This window comes from Lepus europaeus, chromosome 23 (assembly GCF_033115175.1).
Source record: "Lepus europaeus isolate LE1 chromosome 23, mLepTim1.pri, whole genome shotgun sequence".
NCBI lineage: Eukaryota > Metazoa > Chordata > Mammalia > Lagomorpha > Leporidae > Lepus > Lepus europaeus.
Window position 1 is genome coordinate 4,440,605 of NC_084849.1, and position 19,473 is coordinate 4,460,077.

Consider the following 19,473-nt stretch of genomic DNA (forward strand, 5'->3'; position numbering starts at 1 on the left):
ACCGGGGCTGGGAGAGGTAAAAGCCAGAAACCAAGAATTCCATCCAGGACTCCCACATGGCTGGCGGGGACGCCAGTACTTGAGCCACCACCTGCTGTCTTCTCAGGCACATTAGCAGGGAGCTGGGTAGAAGGCAGAGTAGCTGGGATTTAAACCAGTGCTCCAAGATAGGACGTGGGCGACCCAAGTGGTGGCTTGGCCCACTGCACCACAACACCCCCTCCCCATGCTCTCGATTTTTCCCAGTTTTATTTTCTCCTTGTCCTACAGTTGGATGTCTGTTGATTTCAAAGTAAGAAGACTTCCGTTACAGTTATGTTGAAACTAACAGGCGCATAATTTAACAGAGTTTCCCACTGGGTAGAAAAAGAGGGGGAATATTTTAAACTATTACTTCTTTTCTTCTATAGGCCTGACCCACTTTGGGGAATGATGGAAGGAATTCACTTCTTGTGGGAGAACTCTGATGCTACTCTCTAGCATGAATTAAAACAAACACTCCAGGGCCGGCGCTGTGGCCTATTAGGCTAAGCCTCCGCCTGCAGCACTGGCATCCCATATGGGCACCAGCTCATGTCCTGGCTGCTCCTCTTCCGATCCATCTCTCTGCTGTGGCCTGGGAAAGCAGTGGAATACTACTCGAACACGACTCTATATCTTGTGTGACTGTGTGGGTGCAGTCTGTTGAAATCTTTACTTAGTATATACTAAGTTGATCATCTGTATATAAAGATAATTGAAAATGAATCTTGATGAAGAATGGGATGGGAGAGGGAGTGGGAGATGGGATGGTTGCGGGTGGGAGGGAGTTTATGGGGGAAAAAGCCACAACAATGCAAAAGTTGTACTTTGTAAATTTATATTTATTAAATAAAAAAAAAATAAAAAAGAAAGCAGTGGAAGATAGTCCAAGCCCTTGGGACCCTACACCTGCATGGGAAACCCGGAAGAAGCTCCTGGCTCCTGGCTTTGAATCAGATCAGCTCTGGTCATTGTGGTCATTTAGGAAGTAAACCAGCAGATGGAAGACCTTTCTCTCTGTCTCTCCTTCTGTCTGTATCTCTAACTCTCAAATAAAATAAATAAATAAGAACACCACACACAGCCCCACACCCCACACACACACGTGCAGCTCTCCTCTGCAGGTCCGTGCGGTGCACGGCACCTTCACTGCTCGGCTCCTGGTTGGAGCTCAGCTGCTCCCCAGTGATCTCCAAGTAGCCTGAGAACTGTGTGTTTCCAAACCCACTACTTTCAGATGCTAAAACTGTTAAGAATTAAAACACTTTCATCTTCTTCTGGGTTTTGAGCTCATTAGTGTTTGCCATTCAGGCACCCTAGGAATTCGCTACCCTGGCCGCTCTCTACAATTACCTGGGGTTTTCACTTTTTCTTTGGAAGGCAACTCTTGTGAGCCACAGGTCCAAGGCCTCTGTCCGTTATAAACAAGGCTCCCTGCTGAGCCTGCTCCACATCCAGGATGCAGCAGCGTGGGCTGATGCGTTCGGCGAGGGCTCAGAACTCCTTGCCTCCCCGTCCCGAGGCTATGGTAACAAATCACACAAACTCGATGGCTTCAAACAGCAGAGCCGGATCCTCTCACACTTCTAGAACCAGGGGTCCTAAACCAAGGTTCTGACAGAGCTGGCTCTGAGGGCTCATGGGACCATTGGTTCCTGCCTCTTGCAGCTCCTGGTGGCCCCGGCGTTCCTCGGCTCCTGGTGGCGTCGCTGCCACCTGTGCCTGTCTTCCCGCCACCATTCCCTGTGCATATCTCTGATGAGGACCTCACTCACTGGGCTCAGGGTCTGCCTCAATGACCCAGGGCAATGACCTCATCTTCGGGCCCTTCACGACCTCTGGGATGCTCCTCTGGCTGAGGAAGGCCCCACCCACAAGGCCCAGGGATTAGACGTGGACACGTCTCCCGAGGGGCCACCACCAATCGCCACAGCCCCTGCCATCAGCTGCCGGGTTGCCCGCGGGTGCCACAGGACTGGGGTGGCCGGGTTTTCTGTCCAGTGGGTACATGACAGCTAGCGGCGGGGGTGGGCAGAGGCGGCCCAGGGGAGGAGCCAGCAGTCTGCCGGCACTGACCACTCGCTGGCTCTCAGCTTGGGGCAGTGACTTGAACCGTGCCTCGGTTTACTCATCTGTTACGCGAGGACAGTGCCCGCCGCGCAGGGCGCCGCCATCGCTGAGTTTCACAAGTTTATTCTCCAGAATGACCTGAGAAGCATTAGATGATTTTTTTTTCAATACGGTTTTAGAGTAAAACGAAGCATGGGCGACAGAATCGCAGAAAACTGTCCTAGAGACACTAAAACATTCCACGAGTTCTGCCTTCCACCTTCACAGACAGGAAGAACACACACACCGAACCAGGCAGCGAAAACAATGCCTGCTCCTCAGCCGGCCGGCTGAAAGCCGGCTCTGGATGTTCAGCAGCGCTGCCTGCTGCCGTCTGAATGAGCCTGCGTCCTCAAACCCACACGACGGTAACCCCCGTGGGACGCTGTGGGGCTAGAGGGAGGGAGGTGGCCAGGATCAGACAAGGTCCCCAGGGCACTTCAGAAAGTTCATGGAAAATGAACCTAAAAGTTCAGTGTGTGGTACAGCAGGTTAAGCCAGAACTTGGGATGCCTGTATCCAGTATCAGAATGCCTGGTTCGAGTCCTGGCAGCTCCACTTCCAATCCAGCTTCCTGCTAATGTGCCTGGGAGGCAGTGGGTAAGAGCCCAAGGGCTTGGACCCCTGCCACCAACGTGGGAGACCCACATGGAGTCCCAAGCTCCTGGCTTCAGCCTGGCCTAGCAGGCTGAAATATGTGATTGAACCAGCAGATGGAAGACATCTTGTCTTCTTTCTCCTCCTCTCCTCTCTCTCTCCCCTCCCCTCCCTCTCTTCCTCCCTCTTCTCTCTTTCTGCCTTTCAAATAAATAATCTTTTTTAAAAAGGTAAATTTATTTTGCTGCAAAGAATTTCTAAATCTATACCTAAAAAATCTCTTCAGAAAGTTCATGAAGGCCGGTGCTGTGGCTCAACAGGCTAATCCTCCGCCGAGTGGCGCCGGCACACCGGGTTCTAGTCCCGGTTGGGGCGCCGGTTCTGTCCCGGTTGCCCCTCTTCCAGGCCAGCTCTCTGCTGTGGCCAGGGAGTGCAGTGAAGGATGGCCCAAGTCCTTGGGCCCTGCACCCCATGGGAGACCAGGAGAAGCACCTGGCTCCTAGCTTCGGATCAGTGCAGTGCGCCGGCCACAGTGCGCCGGCCACGGGGGCCATTGGGGGGTGAACCAACGGCAAAGGAAGACCTTTCTCTCTGTCTCTCTCTCACTGTCCACTCTGCCTGTCAAAAAAAAAAAAAAAGTTCATGAAAATGCACAGTATTTTCAAAACATCTACTTGTGTCAGGAGACACCAATGCGTGTCACGGACACCTACAGTGTCACTGAGACACTCGTGTGGCATGGGGCACCTGCACACCTCATGGGACATCTATGCATGTCTTCACATCAGTGTGTGTCACCACACATTTACACTTGGATTTAAGTATTTTTTGCACTAAAATAACCTTATTTTTAAAAACTTTTTAAATATTTATTTATTTATTGGCAAGACAGAGTTACAGAGAGGCAGAGGCAGAGAGAGAAAGATCTTCCATCCACCAGTTCATTACCCAAATGGCTAAAATGTCCGGAGCTGCGCCGATCCAGAGCCAGGAGCCAGGAGCTTCTTCCAGGTCTCCCATGCGGGTGCAGGGGCCCAAGGACTTGGGCCATCTTCTACTGCATTCCCAGGCCATAGCAGAGAGCTGGATTGGAAGTGGAGCAGCCTGGACTGACACTGGCACCCACATGGGATGCAGGCACTGCAGGCAGCGGCTTTACCCACTATGCCACAGCATCGGCCCCTAAAATAACCTTACTTTTAAATTCCACTTTCCCACGAACACTTCCAAGTACCCTTGTCCTGGCAGCTTCCTAAGAAAAGGGAGAGAGGAACAGACACATGGACTCAACCCTTGTCTCTCGATGCACGGGGCCCTGCACGGCCTGGGGCTCTGCCAGCAGAGTCCCCTGGGCCCCGTCCCCTCCCCTGGACCCTGCCCCTCTGCAACCATGAGCCAAGCTCAGCCTGTTTCTTTTTTTCTTTTTTTAAGATTTTATTTACTTATTTGAGAGGTATAATTACAGAGAGAGAAGAGAGAGAGGTCCTCCATCTGCTGGTTCACTCCCCAGATGGCCACAATGGCCAGAGCTATGCCGATCTGAAGCCAGGAGCCAGGAGCTTCTTCCGGGTCTCCCATGGGGGTGGAGGCCCAAGCACTTGGGCCATCTTCTACTGCTTTCCCAGGCCATAGCAGGGAGCTGGATCGGAAAAGGAGCAGCTGGGATTCGAACTAGCACCCATACGGGATGCAGGTGCCACAGCGCCAGCACACAAGCTCGGGCTGTTTCTACGTGTGCTGTGTCACAGGCAACAGCAATGGGACTGAGCCGGCCCACGTGGTGGTGAGCAGGGAACCAGGTTACCGCAGTTGTCTGAGTCAGTGACAGCCGGCTGGGTAAGCCTGCTCCTGCTAGGGGCACTGTCTCTCTGCGTTTTTCCCTAGAGTCCCGGAGCTCTGCTCCGCCCGGCCTGCACCCGGGTGGGGTGAAGACGTGCTCCTCGCCGTGGTCTCTGAGCACACCCAGTCACAGCTTACCCTCTCTGGGGTCGGGGTCCCCCCGGCCAGGCAGAAGGGGCTGCAGGATCGAGCCCGTCTGGGGCTGTCCAGCTTTCGTTTCCTCGGGCCCTGGGTGATCTGTCGCGTGCACGCCCCGCTCGGCTCCTGTTTCTAATCTCTCTGCCCCTCTCTGGGCAGCACTGTTCTTTATCTCGTGGTTTTCATCTTTATCACTCACATTTCCTCACCAGGAGTGTTCATTAAAATGCTCTAAATTAAGACCTTCCCCGGCTGTCTCACCCAGGCACCGGGTCTCCCCACACAGCGCATGTTGAATTCTTATCACAGAGTTCCAGGCAGTGTGCACATTCTATTCTGTTAAGAGCGCCATCGCCGCCCAGGCGGCCCCAATTCAGAGATCACAGCTTCCGCGGGGCGTGTGGTCAGGGCCATGTGCCTGCACTGTCTTTGTTCACCAGCACACACGGTCCCTGAGCCGCAGTCTCATGCTTCATTTGATATCACAATTCAACAAAAAAGTACAAAAGAAAGCAATAATTTATTTCGATTCTGGGATGGATTTTGGGGGGTACTGGACAAGCACACCATCATTGCTGGGCAACACTCCCTGCCCGAGGGAGGGCAAACCTGGCACGTCAGGCAGGGAGGCGAGGCTGTCCCATCGCCACCCCACTCTGCCCGCACAGCCCCTCTGCTCTCTCTCACATGGCCTTTTCTCCTATGCAGAACCGATTCCCACAAAACCAGAATAGGACAGCTGCTTTAAGAACCCACACTGTTCTTCCCATTTCAAACCTTGCCACTCGGTCAAAGATTTCTTCAGAGCCGAGTTCCTGGGTGTGGCCCACGGAGGCCACTGCTGTGCATCCAGACGGCAAAGTCCACGAGCAGGGAGTCAGAAGCTCGAGCACCAGGGTCCGAGAGGCCACTGCAGCTCCTGTCCCGTCAGCGGCCACTGTTCACCCCCAGCCCCCTCCCGGTCTGCCTAAGCCCCGCAGGTGGGACTTCTCCAGGAGCACACGACCCAGGTTACAGCAGACGGGGCAGTGACCACAGCCTCTCTGGGAAGAGTGACCAAGCCATCAGTGTGGACGCCAGGAACGGGGCGGCCATCTTGCCTCCAGGAGGACAGAAACCCAAAGCGAAAGCCCAGCTGGAGGGAAGATGGGGAACAGACGGCTGAGGAGGCTGCTGGGGCGCCTGGTCAGCACCCCCGGCTCCTGGCTACCCCAAATAGCATCCGCAGGGGACTCAGGTCCCCTTGGAAGTTTGGGCAGCAAGAGCACGGGACAGAGTAGCATCAGCTGGATGAAGGCACTTCATGGGCGCAGACACCAAGGGCAAGTGCTCGACTCAGGCTGCAGAGCCCCAGGGCCCAGCGCGAAGCCGAGGGCCAAGCAGAACCTTGGCGGAGCCCAGCTTCTCAGAGCGTGGGGACCATCCTCGCTTCTGATGCACAGACCTCCTCCTGCTACAAACCTGAGTGCAGCACCAGGTGCTCACTTGCCAGGACCACCCTGCTTCCTGGGCAAGGCCACGGTGCCCAGTGCTTCCTGGCGGGATCTAAGGGAGGAGGCGGGAAAGGTTTTCTTCCTGGAGAGAGGGACACGGGAGAAGGCCCCCTCCTTTCAGCCATGGTATACAGCTGGTGGGTCTGTGATGCCTGGAAGGGCTGCAGCTATCTTGTGTCCATGAGGATACAAGCTGGGGGGTAAGAGCCAATGCACCAGGCATATGGCACGGGAAGACAGGACATGCCCAGGGGGCGCCAAGGTGCTGCCGGACCCACCCACCACAGAACCACCCAGCTCTACATCTCGTTACACAAGATGATCAATCCCAATGTGTAGCAGCCACATGCAGCTGGCTATTCGGCCGTTTGCAATAGAGAGCACCTGGGTAAACCCCGGGCTTTGTCCCGACACGAACATCTCGGGACCTTCGAGTGCTGAGCTGGCAGGGACACCTGGGGTCAAGTGAGGTCACAGACTGGACACTCTTCTAGTGGGTGGAGAAAACAGCGACTCTGAACAGAAGCCTTCTTTGTTTTAAGACTTGTTTTATTGATGTGAAAGGCAGAGTGTCAGAGACAGAGGGAGAAGAAGGGGGCAGGGAGAGAAAGAGACAGAGAGAGAAGGGGGGCTTCTATCAGCTGGTGCACTCCCCAAAATGTCCACAATGGCCAGGGCTGGTTCAGGCCAAAGCCAGGATCCAGGAACTCCACCCAGGTCTCCCATGTGGGTGTCAGGGGCCCAAACACTTGGGCCATCATCTACTGCTTTCCCAGGTGCATTAGCTTGGAGCTGGATCGGAAGTGGAACAGCTGGAACTCAAACTGGCGCTCTGTTATGGGGTGCTGGCATCGCAGTTGGTGGCTTAGCCCACAGCTCCCCAACACCAGCTCCCATGACCAGAAGGCTTCCGCCCACTTCACCTGAGTCACGGCCCTCGCTTTGATAGAGGCCCTCAAAGCAGGCAGGCCAAAGCACCTGGTTGGCCAGGTCACCCAAGGAGAAATGGCCCATGCTGAGCCTTCTGACCTGCCCTGCCTGTCACTCCCGTTCTCACCCTCCCCCACTCCCCCCCACACACCCTCATTCATTCATGGGCTGCCTCTGCTGTGTATCCTGTGGACCCCAGAGACTTCCTGAGCTGGAGAAGAGAGAGAAGGGGTTGTGATCTCACAGAGTGGCCAGAAACAGACCCAGCAGGGACCCGGAGGCCAGAAGGAGGCTTGAGCCTCCTCCTGGGTGAGGAGTTTGAATCAGGTGGCCGGCATGTCTGGTGTCACCCGTCACCCCCACCACCTGAGCAGCCCCACAGGAGGTGGGTGCTCAGTGGAAGGCAAGAGAGACCAAGAGACTGCCCTGGGATGGCTGTGGCAACGCAGGGGAGAGCCAGGGCAGGACCTCGGCACCAACCGCTCTCTGCCCCCAGGAGATTCAGCCCCCAACTCCAACCAGTGCCCGTGCCGGAGATGACAGCTGCCAGCCAGCGACGGCGCCTCACCCAATCTGGCAGTGCAGGCTGGGCACCGGTCCCAGGCGTGACATCAGCAAAATGTTTAGGTGCCAAGGGATGACGGCTGATAGCTTTAGCCACCCTCTGTCTTCTCGGTTTTTTTTTTTTTTTTAAAAGGGGGCATTTCCATAGCAGTAATAACAATAATTTAAAATACAGGTCTCCATCTCTGCACTGTGACAAAGGTGAACTCAGGCGATTTCAGGGTCTCAGGCCACGGCTCCTCCCGCTGGAGCTGCCCCAGCCGGATGCCGGGCTGGGCCAAGAGCTCTCAGTCCCACGGACATGCACAGCACTCGGCCCGCTGCAGCGCTGCATACCTGCTCTGCACGTCCGGGGGACGGCCCACACACGCTAGGCTGGCCGTGGTCTGCGCGCCGTCCTGCTCGATCTCCTCCTGGACGGTCCACTGGTCCTCCTCGCTGACCCTCACTGCAGTTATCCGCACGCCTGCAGCCGCCTTGATCCTGTGGGCAGAGAAATCGACACGGGTAAGGCACTCTGGTTCAGTCGGGCACCTGGGCAGGCCTCGAGAGGTGTCCGATGCCCGGCCCCTCTCCCCGGCAGCAAATGCTTTTCCTTTAACAAGGAGTGCGCCGCGGGCTTCGTGAGCCGGAGCCTCTGCTCGTTAGGTGTCTGTCTCATCACACGTGGGGAAGCAGCCCTGTCTGCTGCAGGTCCCGGCGTGGTGCTCATGGCATGGACACGTAGGGTGGGCTCCATGGGGACTGCTGCTCACCTGCAGGGCCTGTGCCGGCCCAGGAAGCGGCTGCGACGGCCACACTGTGACAGGGAAGGGACAGCCAGCGTCACATCCTGGTGGGATAACGCGGCCAGGTACTGCCTGGTGCATCGTGTGCACGACTTGGCTCCTCCAGGAAGAACGCAAGGGACCAGGGGCTGCCCACTGAGGAAAGCCAAGCAGACTTCAGGCTGGGGCGTCATCCCTCTGTCCCTGCTGAGTGACCCTAAGACTGCTACTGCCCAGGACGCGTGTCCTGTGTGACAGCCAGCGGGGGCTCCGCGCAGCCTCGGACGTACCAGCTGTAGAGAGCCTGCAGGAGGAAGGCAGGCCACAGAGGACCCACTGCTCACTGTGCCTTAGCTGAACACAAGTAGCAATTGTGAGTACGAAGCATAAGTACTATAGGTAAGTACTAAACACAAGCACTAAGTGTGGGTACTGAGTATAAGTACTAAAGGTACAAACTAAGCATAAATACTAAACCCACCCCCGGGGCGAGCTTGGACCTCAGGGATGTGGTCAGTGATGCTTGGCAGTGAGGTCACCGGCTCGCCGGTGAGAGAAGCCCGCAGAGCTCTGGGCTCCCTTTCCTACGGAACAGAAATAGTACAGAGGCAGGAAACCATCACGTGGAGGAGGTGGAGGTGAGGAGAGCCGGCAAGGGCGGCCTCCTAGACTCCCTCCAAGATGACGGAGTCCACTTCACACCTACAGGCCGGGAGGCACAGCGCTCACGCATCTGTCTGACAAGGGTCAGGGCCCGGCACACACCAACAACTCCCACCACTCAACCACAGAAAGACAAGTCCTCAGTTCAGAGAAGGCCACGTCTCCTGACGTTTCTCCAGGGACGACGCGCAGGCGGCCAACAAGCACGTGGGAGAGCTCAGATGAGCCACAGCAAGGGGCAGAGGCCGGCCAGCAGTCAGGGCACTGCCTGGGATGCCCACGGCATGTCTCACCGCGCAGGCCCTCAGCTTCCTGCTGGGTGCACCCTGGGAGGCAGAGGATGCCGCGAGTGCTTGAGTGTCTGCCAGCCACGTGGCAGACCCGGGCTGAGCTCACGGATCCTGGCTTCACCAGGTACAGCCCAGCTGCTGTGGGCACTTGGGGAGCGAGCCAGTGGGTGGACCTTTCTCTGCCTGTCTCTCTCTGCCCACCCCCTTCCTCGCTCCCTCCCACTCCCTGCCTTTCAAATAAATAAAAATGTTTTAAAAACACAATGACACCGCTCACAACCATCACAACGGCTAAAATAAAACACAGAACCGGTGAGGGTGAGACGTGAAATGCTGCAGCCGCTGCGGCAGATGCTGTGCCAGCTCCTCTGCGAGTCGAACGTAGACTCATCACACAACCAGCAATTCCGCTCCTGGTGTCTCTCCAAGAGCTGCAACCAAGCACTCTGATAAATCCACAAACACCAGCTCCGGGAAGCCCCAGTCACAACACCCAAACGGTAGAGATAACTCCCAGCCCTGCCGGCTGGTGCGTGGACACACAGAAAGTGGTCAGTGTGCACGCCGGACCATGACTCAGCCAGGAGGAGTAACGAGGTACAAAGATGTGCAGCAAAGGTCACCCTGAAATCGCAACGCCGGCTCACAGAGGCTGGACACAAAAGACCGCGCTGGACGAGGCCTCCTGCATGGAGCCTGCAGGAGGGCACTCCTTGGAGACCGACGGCCGGCAGCCAAGGGCAAACTGCTTTGCCCATGGCCTTTTGGGGGTGGCGAGACGTTTGGCACCAGACAGAGGAGGTGTTTGCACATGTTGTGAATGTGCCAAGCGCCAGTGAAGTGAGGCCGGCTGCGTGGTGGAGCGGGGAAAGCTGCTACCTGCAGCGCCAGCATCCCATATGGGCACTGGCTTGAGTCCCGGCTGCTCTTCCAATCCAGCTCCCTGTCAATATCCCTGGGAAAGCAGCGGCAGATGGCCCAAGCACTCGGCCCCTGTACCCCCGTGGAAGACCTGTAAAAGGCTCCTGGCTCTGGCTTCGACCTGGACCTGCCCTGGCCATTGGAGCCATTTGGGGAGTGAACCAACAAACGGAAAATCACTCTGTATTTCTGTCTCTGTGTAATTCTTTCAAATAATAAATAAAAATTTAAAAATATATTAATAAATAAGTGCCACTGAAGTATTTACCTTGAAATGCTGAAATTTACATTTTGGGAATTTTATTTCCATTAAAAAAAGAAAATGCAGGAAAAACAGGTGAATGACATCTCCCAAGAGTGGTTGAAATTTTAAAAAGGATTTATCGGCCGGCGCCGCAGCTCAATAGGCTAATCCTCCACCTGCGGTGCCGGCACACTGGGTTCTAGTCCCGGTCAGGGCGCCAGATTCTGTCCCGGTTGCCCCTCTTCCAGGCCAGTTCTCTGCTATGGCCTGGGAGTGCAGTGGAGGATGGACCAAGTCTTTGGGCCCTGCACCTGCATGGGAGACCAGGAGAAGCACCTGGCTCCTGGCTTCGGATCAGCGCGATGTGCTGGCCACTGGAGGGTGAACCAACGGCAAAGGAAGACCTTTCTCTCTGTCCCTCTCTCACTGTCCACTCTGCCTGTCAAAAAAAAAAGGGATTTATCAAAGTCCAAAGACCCTAGGGAGGAAGCCCCAGTGGCAGAATCCTGAGCCATGGAGGGGGGAGTCCTGGTGGGGAGGGGGGAGTCCTGGATGGGAGGAGGCTTCCTGGCCAGGAGTGGGGAGTCCTGGCTGGAAGGGGGGAATCCTGGCTAGGAGGTGGGGGGGAGTCCTGACTGGGTGGGGAGTCCTGGCCAGAAGTGGAGAGTACAGGCTGGGTGGAGAGAGTCCTGGCTAGGAGGTGGGGGGGAGTCCTGGCCAGGAGGGGGAGTCCTGGTTGGGAGGGGGAGTCCTGATTGGGAGGGGGAGTCCTGGCTGGGTGGGGAGTCCTGGCTGGGTGGGGGGAGTCCTGGCTGGGTGGGGAGTCCTGGTTGGGAGGGGGAGTACTGGCTGTGAGGGGGGAGCCCTGGCCAGGAGGGGGAGTCCTGGCCAGGGTGGGGAGTCCTGGTTGGGAGGGGGAGTCCTGGCTGGGAGGGGGAGTCCTGATTGGGAGGGGGGAGTCCTGGCTGGGTGGGAGAGTCCTAGCTAGGAGGTGGGGGGGGGAGTCCTAGCTGGGTGGGGAGTCCTGGTTGGGAGGGGGAGTCCTGGCTGGGAGGGGGAGTCCTGGCTGGGAGGGGGGAGTCCTGGCTGGGTGGGGAGTCCTGGTTGGGAGGGGGAGTCCTGGCCAGGTGGGGCTAGTCCTGGCTGGAAGTGGGGAGTCCGGGCTGGGAGGGTGTGCCTAGGCCCTGAAGCGGCCACCTGTCCCTGAAGCAGACGCAGACACTCAGGGCTCCTTCCAGAACAGCCCTGCTGCCTGCGCCACCCTCCTCAGCACTCTGCCCAGACACAGACATTCACCTGTGAGCTCTCACACTCGGCACCTCCCGAGAAACCCCCGCCCACGCAGCCATCTCCCTCCAGAGGCCGGCGCCACTCCTCACCCGTCCGTCCCGCTGAGTGCAACGGCTGTGTGTGCTGCTCACGCCAGGCTGCCTTTCTTGCCATCTCCCTGTGCCAGGAATTAATTTATGCAAGCCAGGAACAGAGGCGTCCTGTTCCATGCCCGCTCCCAGCCTCTGTCTGGCTGCCAAAGGGGCTGTGGGGGAGAACGTTCCAGAGCCCCTCCCACTGAGGATCAGCCACCTCCCTTCTACCGGGACTCACCATGGTCATGGCAGCCTCTGCCTCACGGAGCTCCCACCCAGCGGCCCACGGCCAGAGTTAGTGCCGCAGTCCTCGACGCCCAAATGGAGAGACGGTGACTTCCCAACCCCCACCACCAGCGCCAGCCCCTCCCCTCTGGCTCACCCCCCCACCCCGCACAGGGAGCCTCCCCTGCACCGCCCCCCCCCGACAGACACCTGCAGACTGCCTCTGCAGCTCCCCGACTGAGCCCTGATGGCCGTCCTCTCTCCACGTGAGTCCTGGGGCCTGAGTGCCAGATCCTGCGGTAGAGGAGCCCCCGAGCCCTGTCTGCACTGCCATCTCTTTCATCTCATCCAGAAACAGGGCTCGGTCCCCAGTCGTGGGAGGCTTCACTGCTCGTCACGGAACTGTCATGTGACATCCGACAGACTCACAGCCTCACCCCCATGGCCTCCTCTGCACGCTTTGTTTGTCCTGACGGCGAGACAGGTGCCGGAGCAACAGCTGCATGGCAGGTGCAATCCCCGCAGGCGTCTGAATGCCTCAGCAGGCGAGGTCGGTCCCTGTGCCTGCCACAGACACTTGCTGCTCCCAGGGCCCTGACCTGGACGTGGGCAGCCACAACACCACGCCAGGGCCTGCAGGCTGCGCACCAGGCCAGCACCACCTCACTGAGGCCACTACACTCGACCTTAGCCAAAGGCCAAGAAGCAGTCACTGAGGTTAGATCCTGAACAAAAGCAAAGCTTTGGCTGGGCTGGGTTACAGCTCCAGGAATGCCTTCCTGGCTAAACACTGCTGGGCCCTCAGCAGCAGGCACCCCTTCCCTTGTCATCTGCAGCCCAGCGTCCCTCTCAGGAGCCACTCATTCACTCTGCTTCCCAGAGGCAGCCAGCAGCTGCCCTCCAGGGTGGCCCACAGGGCACCTCTCCCTCTGCCCCCATCCTCCCACGGGCTCTCAATTCCCACTGCCCACCCCAGCCTCCAGGGTCCATACGCAAGGCCCCTGCTTAGCACCGAGGCTGGGGAATGAATACATTCTTCTCTGACCCCACCTTCTTCCCGGCCAGCCTGAGGACCGGGCCCTCCCTGCTCCCACACCCAGCACCGCACTTCCGCCGGGAAGCTGCCTGCAGGACAGGCCTCCCCGGGATTGCCCCCAGCAACACGGTCCCCAGGGGCTCCTGTGCTGACCTCCCAGGCGCAGGGGACGGCTCCAGAAAGCGGATACTTCCTGCAGCCCCTCTTGCTGTCGCTGGCTCCAGCAGGCATGTTGGGGCCGGCACCTCCCCCAAGAGTGGACTTTCCAGTTGCAGAAAAACCCATCACCCCTCCCAAGACCCACACTACAGTAGCTTCTGTGGATGCCGAGAGTCCAAAACCCGGCGGCAAATCCTCTCCCTCGGGGCTGAGGCGTGGCCCGCTGGCTTCGGCTTAGCCTCTCAGCTGCAAGTACTAGGCATCATCGTCACGGTTATCAGCGACCCACCCAGCAAAGCACCTCGTGCACACACAGCTGTCCCGGGTGGAGGGAAGTGAGGGCCGGCGTGGGTGGCATGGGCGTGGACGGGGTGGAGGAAAACAAGGGCTGGAGTGGGCATGGGTGTGGATGGGGTAGAGGAAAGTGAGAGCCAGCGTGGGCGTGGATGGCATGGGTGTGGACGGGGTGATGGAGGAAAGCGAGGGCCAGCGTGGGCATGGATGGCATGGGTGTGGACGGGGTGATGGAGGAAAGTGAGGGCCAGGGTGGGCGTGGATGGCATGGGTGTGGATGGGGTGATGGAGGAAAGTGAGGGCCAGCGTGGGCGTGGATGGCATGGGTGTGGACAGGGTGATGGAGGAAAGCGAGAGCCAGCGTGGGCGTGGATGGCATGGGTGTGGATGGGGTAGAGGAAAGTGAGAGCCAGCGTGGGCGTGGATGGCATGGGTGTGGACAGGGTGATGGAGGAAAGCAGAGCCAGCGTGGGCGTGGATGGCATGGGTGTGGACGGGGTGATGGAGGAAAGTGAGGGCCAGGGTGGGCGTGGATGGCATGGGTGTGGACGGGGTGATGGAGGAAAGCGAGGGCCAGGGTGGGCGTGGATGGCATGGGTGTGGACGGGGTGATGGAGGAAAGCGAGGGCCAGCGTGGGCGTGGATGGCATGGGTGTGGACGGGGTGATGGAGGAAAGCGAGGGCCAGCGTGGGCGTGGATGGCATGGGTGTGGACGGGGTGATGGAGGAAAGTGAGGGCCAGCGTGGGCGTGGATGGCATGGGTGTGGACGGGGTGATGGAGGAAAGTGAGAGCCAGTGTGGGCGTGGATGGCATGGGTGTGGACGGGGTGATGGAGGAAAGTGAGGGCCAGCGTGGGCGTGGATGGCATGGGTGTGGACGGGGTAGAGGAAAGCGAGAGCCAGCGTGGGCATGGATGGCATGGGTGTGGACGGGGTAGAGGAAAGCGAGAGCCAGCGTGGGCGTGGATGGCATGGGTGTGGATGGGGTAGAGGAAAGTGAGAGCCAGCGTGGGCGTGGATGGCATGGGTGTGGACGGGGTGATGGAGGAAAGGGAGAGCCAGCGTGGGCGTGGATGGCATGGGTGTGGACGGGGTGATGGAGGAAAGTGAGGGCCAGCGTGGGCGTGGATGGCATGGGTGTGGACGGGGTGATGGAGGAAAGTGAGGGCCAGCGTGGGCGTGGATGGCATGGGTGTGGACGGGGTGATGGAGGAAAGCAGAGCCAGCGTGGGCGTGGATGGCATGGGTGTGGACGGGGTGATGGAGGAAAGCGAGGGCCGGCGTGGGCGTGGGCGGTGCTGACAACGCGCACCAAAGCTGCAACCCTGCAGGCTCCAGGACCACAGGTGTGCTCACTTCTGCAAACACTCCCGTGCACACAGCTGTCCCTCACCTGTGGGCAATCTTCCCCAGACCCCCCACGGCACGCAAAGCCACGATGGCACCAAGCCCTAGACTTTCCTGCCTTTTCCCTCTCACTAAGCACTCATCACGCTGTGGCCGTGACCTCTGCAGGCTGAGTGTGGCCCGAAACCAGAAGGACTTTCTTTCTATCTTCTCTGTCTCACGGGTAGGAGAGGGCTTCCCAGCGCAGATCCCGGCAGCCAGCACCGGCCATGTCTCTCACAGAGCTCTCACCTTTGTGTGTCCAGGCAACGCTCTCCGGCTCCTCTCGGGCTACCTGACACCTGGGCCATGACTGAGCAAACCACACCCCTGCACCCTGGGCTCTCAGGGCAGCAAAGCACCCTAACACCTTGGGGGCTGGGCTGCCGCGAAGTGTGGAGTCCAGGGGAGCTTCCCCGCTGGGGGGCAGAGAGAGGACACGGCAGCTGCTGCACACTGGGGATGCCAGGCAGCCTGCCCAACAGGGACAGAGAGACGGGGCACGGGCACGGCTTCTCCATCCCTCTCCCCTCATGGGTGTCCTGGCCCACAGCGTCCACCACACATCTGGGAACAGGGAAACCTGTTCAGTGCACACCTGCATCTTTCTGTCTTACCTGTAAGACAGCTACATGTGACCCAGAGCCTCAGCTCTCTGGGGGATACGTGGCTGGTTTGGTTGCTCACACAGTGGGCATGTGAGGACAAGGTCAACCGTGGCCAAAGACAGGGCTAGTCTCGGCCCACAGCTCTCAGGAGCTGCCTCTGAGCCACGGAAATGGCCTACCTGCAAAGAGTATCTTTGTTTGCCCGGGGCTTTGGGCGGGGCCAGACAGTGGGTGCTTCAGTGTGATGTGCGGTGGGAGCCTTGGGCCACACAGAGTCAGCCGGGCTCCAGATCCTGCCAGTTCCTGACCCTGTCCAGCTCTCATGTGTGGGAGTTCTGTCCTCCAGTGAACTGTCTTCTCATGGTCACAGGATGGCTGCCATAGTTCCAGATCTCACATCTTCATCCACAAAGGAAAGCAGGATTCTCTCCCTCAAAACAAAAATCTTGAATCTAGACCTTCATCGGCTGAATCAGATTGACCTTGGACCAATAACTGTGACCTCAAAGGTGGAGAGACAATGTCTGTTGGCTTAGCTAGTCAGTGACCATCCCTTCGTCCACCTTACTCACATGGAGGGGTTGTTAAGAAGTACCTCCCAAAAGAAAGCTCAAGTTATAACAGAGGAGGAAGGCTGGGGGTCAAACACAGGAGCCCAAAGCCCATCACTGACATGTCTGCTTCTCCCTTAAGCATGTTATAAAATTGTTCCTAAATTTCAGCCCTCGGTCCAAGTCCTTCCTAATTTTAGATTATATATTTGTTAGAACAAGTTAAGCCCAGAAAAATCCATGTCTTGAATATTCATTAAGTTTGTTTTAGAGAATTATCTTTAGGCTTGGTGATATTTTTAGCTCCTGTTATTTTAAAGCTACAATATGTAAAGCTCCATGGGAAAGATTGATGGCCTCACCGCCACTAGGGGCCGATGGGGGAGACACGACCACAAGGTGGCAGCAGCGCCCAGCGGGCGTGATGGGGCATCACTGAGGCAGCTTTGCCAGCAGGGAGACTCCCTCACAGCCTGCGACCTTCCCAATGACACAGCGCGGGGAGGGGCATCGGGGAGGGGAGGAGGGCAGGGGCAGGGGCTTCCATGTCCAGGTGACATCACCCAGCAGCGTGCCAGGACGTCTCAGAGTCGGAGAACAGCAGAGGGCAGCCACAGCGGGTCTGTCTCACCCGTGGCAAACACGCAACACCAGGCACAGCTTTGCAGGGAACGAAAACAGGTCAAAGTCTGCTGATCGGGGCTATGTTTAGAGCACTCCAAGTGGCCGGAGCTGTGGCATAGTAGGCTAAGTCTCTGCCTGCAGCACCGGCATCCCACATGGGCACTGGTTCATGACCCAGCCGCTCCTCTGTGCTTGGGTCCCCGCACTCACAAGGGAGACTGGGAAGAAGCCCAGCTCCAGCCATTGCGGCCATCTGGGGAGTGAACCAGCAGACATAGACCCCTCTCTGCCCCCCTCTATCTGTAACACTGCCTCTCAAACCAACCAGCCAACCAGCCAACATAAAGCGCTCCACGTGTAAAACTGAGCTTGCTGCCAGCACTGGTGAGCTAACAGGCCCTGCTTGCTGCACAGGGGACAATGAGCCTGGGGCTGATACACAGGGCCGTCCTCGGCTCATTATGTACCAGCCACTTTCTGACACGCACAAGAAACTTGCCTATGCATTTCCATAGGGGTGCACTGCATCTGGATCCCGGAGGTCAAGGTTACACAGAGAAGGGTGAGTTAGTGGAATGAAAGCACTCGCTGAGGAGCCGGCCCCTGGAGAAGGCAGGCCCTGGGACCAGAGCGGCAGTGTCTTTGCCATCTTGACTGGCCGTGCTCTGTCGATCACCAGCGCAGAGACTATGCACATCGACTGCAGAGTGGGGCTGAGAACCGGACGGCATGCAGGAGCGGACAAGTCCAGCAGAGCTGTGCTGCCGGCACTGCTCAGGGGGTATCGATCGACAGTTACCCAGTGAGGAGGAGAAAGAAACGAGGTGGCCAGTGCTTCGAGGCCAGCAGCTGGGACGGCTGGGCGCGGTGACGCTCTTGCAGGGAATGACGGGACCCTCAGATATTCCGCTAAACGGATCCTTTGGGGAGCCTGCTGACGCGGCCAAATGGGATGTGGAAACCGCAATACTGAGCAGTTACAGAAAACTAGAGAAAAATAAAACAAATGGTCCACACACACACTACGCGACCCTTGCTCTGTGTGTCACAGGGTGGGAGCTCCTAAGCCCAAATTCTCTTTAATGTACGATGGAACAGCAAAGGGCGTGTGGCCTTGTGGTTAGGATCCACGTACAGGGTGTCTGGGGCCTGCACTGGAGCACCCGGCTCAGCTCCTGGCTCAGGGTCCCTGTCACCCACATGGGAGACACTGCCCAGTCGCAGCTATTGTGGGAGACATTCGAAGAACGGACATGTGAATGGAGGATCTTCCTCTTCCTCCTCCTCCCAAGCTCTCATATAACAAATATAAAAATTGTTAAATATATGAAATCAAATCACACTTGTAATAACCTTAAATGTCATTTCTTAAGGAAGAAAAGCTCTGAATCAAGCTTTATTTTTCTCACTGTTTCCTATGAACTTTGGCTTTCATTTTCAGTGGGTTAACTTCAATTAGTCAAATATTCTCAGATTAAAGAAAAAGTCCCCCATCACACCCTTGGAGCTTTGAATGGCAATGCCCATAAAAATGTGTATCTTGTGTACATGAAAGTAGCTGCTCGTCTAACTGGTGAGGAACAGAACCCTGGCTCCGTGGGGGCTTCTGAAACAGCACCTGTCCCCTCCTGCACCTGCTGCTGGGCGGACACTGCCTCTCTGACCCCTTCCCAGGCCCTGACCTAAAACGACAGGTCCCCCCAACCCCAGACCTTCTGTCCGGGCTGCCCGCTTTATCGTCATCCTTGGACTCAAACCCCCAGTCCCTACACACAGTCCCTTGGTCTGGCCCCCCATGCCCACCCCTGTGTCAGGCCAAGAGAGCAGGCTTCTGTGTTTTCATTCCTGCTTTATCCATGGTGCTGAAAACTGTGCCTGCCAAATGGGAGGAGCTCCGTCAACACCGGCAGAGCAAAGGGTCTCTAACCAAGGCGCCACCTGCCGCTGGGTGCTCCATGAATGTGAGACTTTGAGGGCCGATGACGCCCAGGAAGAGACGCCCCCAGCACTGCCAAAGCCAGGGAGTGGAGCAGAGGCTGCCAAGTCCAAGCCCATGGGAATCACCTGTGCCCCAGATGCCAGGACCCAGGCTCCAGAGGGCACAGTTCCACCGGCCTGAGGCGGGCCCCACTGGGGTCCATTCTGGCTAAGATCAAGTGTTAACCAGCGGCTGTTCTGACACTGGCAGCACCCAGAATGTCCTTTGTGCTATGCTGATTGGGACACACTCCTGACCACCTTCTGTCGGGCGCACAACCCAAAGGCGCAGCTGGTGCCTGGCACTTGCTGGCCCGACCCTGAGCGCCAGAGCACCTTCAAGGTGTGAAGAAGGAGAACACTTGGAATTTAGCGAACCAGGTCCCCCCTGATAAATCAACCACTGGGAGCCGCGTGCCTCTCCCACCGGGCACCTGCAGGCCGGAACAGGCAGCCTCTGCCAAGAGCTCCTCTCAAGCCATGGGTTAGCCTGGAACGATGATAGCGCGAGGAGGAGCCTGCCACGCTGGCCCGGCCAGGTGACCACAGATGGGGTCTCCCCTCTGCACTCTCAGCACCGAGGGCTGAAAACTGAGGCCCTGTGGATGTGTCTTTTGCCGCTGAGTCAGAAAGAAAGGGAGCCATCTTGAAGGACAAACGAACCACCTGGCC

General features: G+C 57.7%; 1 protein-coding gene across 1 annotated transcript in view; it reads right to left on the minus strand.

The window, feature by feature from the left end:
- LOC133752336 (transmembrane protein 132B) overlaps nucleotides 1-19,473 on the minus strand; it is a 374,345-nt gene that overhangs the window by 192,713 nt on the left and 162,159 nt on the right. The window contains exon 3 of the mRNA XM_062182828.1: nucleotides 8,028-8,174. Within this exon, the coding sequence (XP_062038812.1) occupies nucleotides 8,028-8,174 (147 nt within the window). The remainder of the gene's footprint in view (nucleotides 1-8,027; nucleotides 8,175-19,473) is intronic.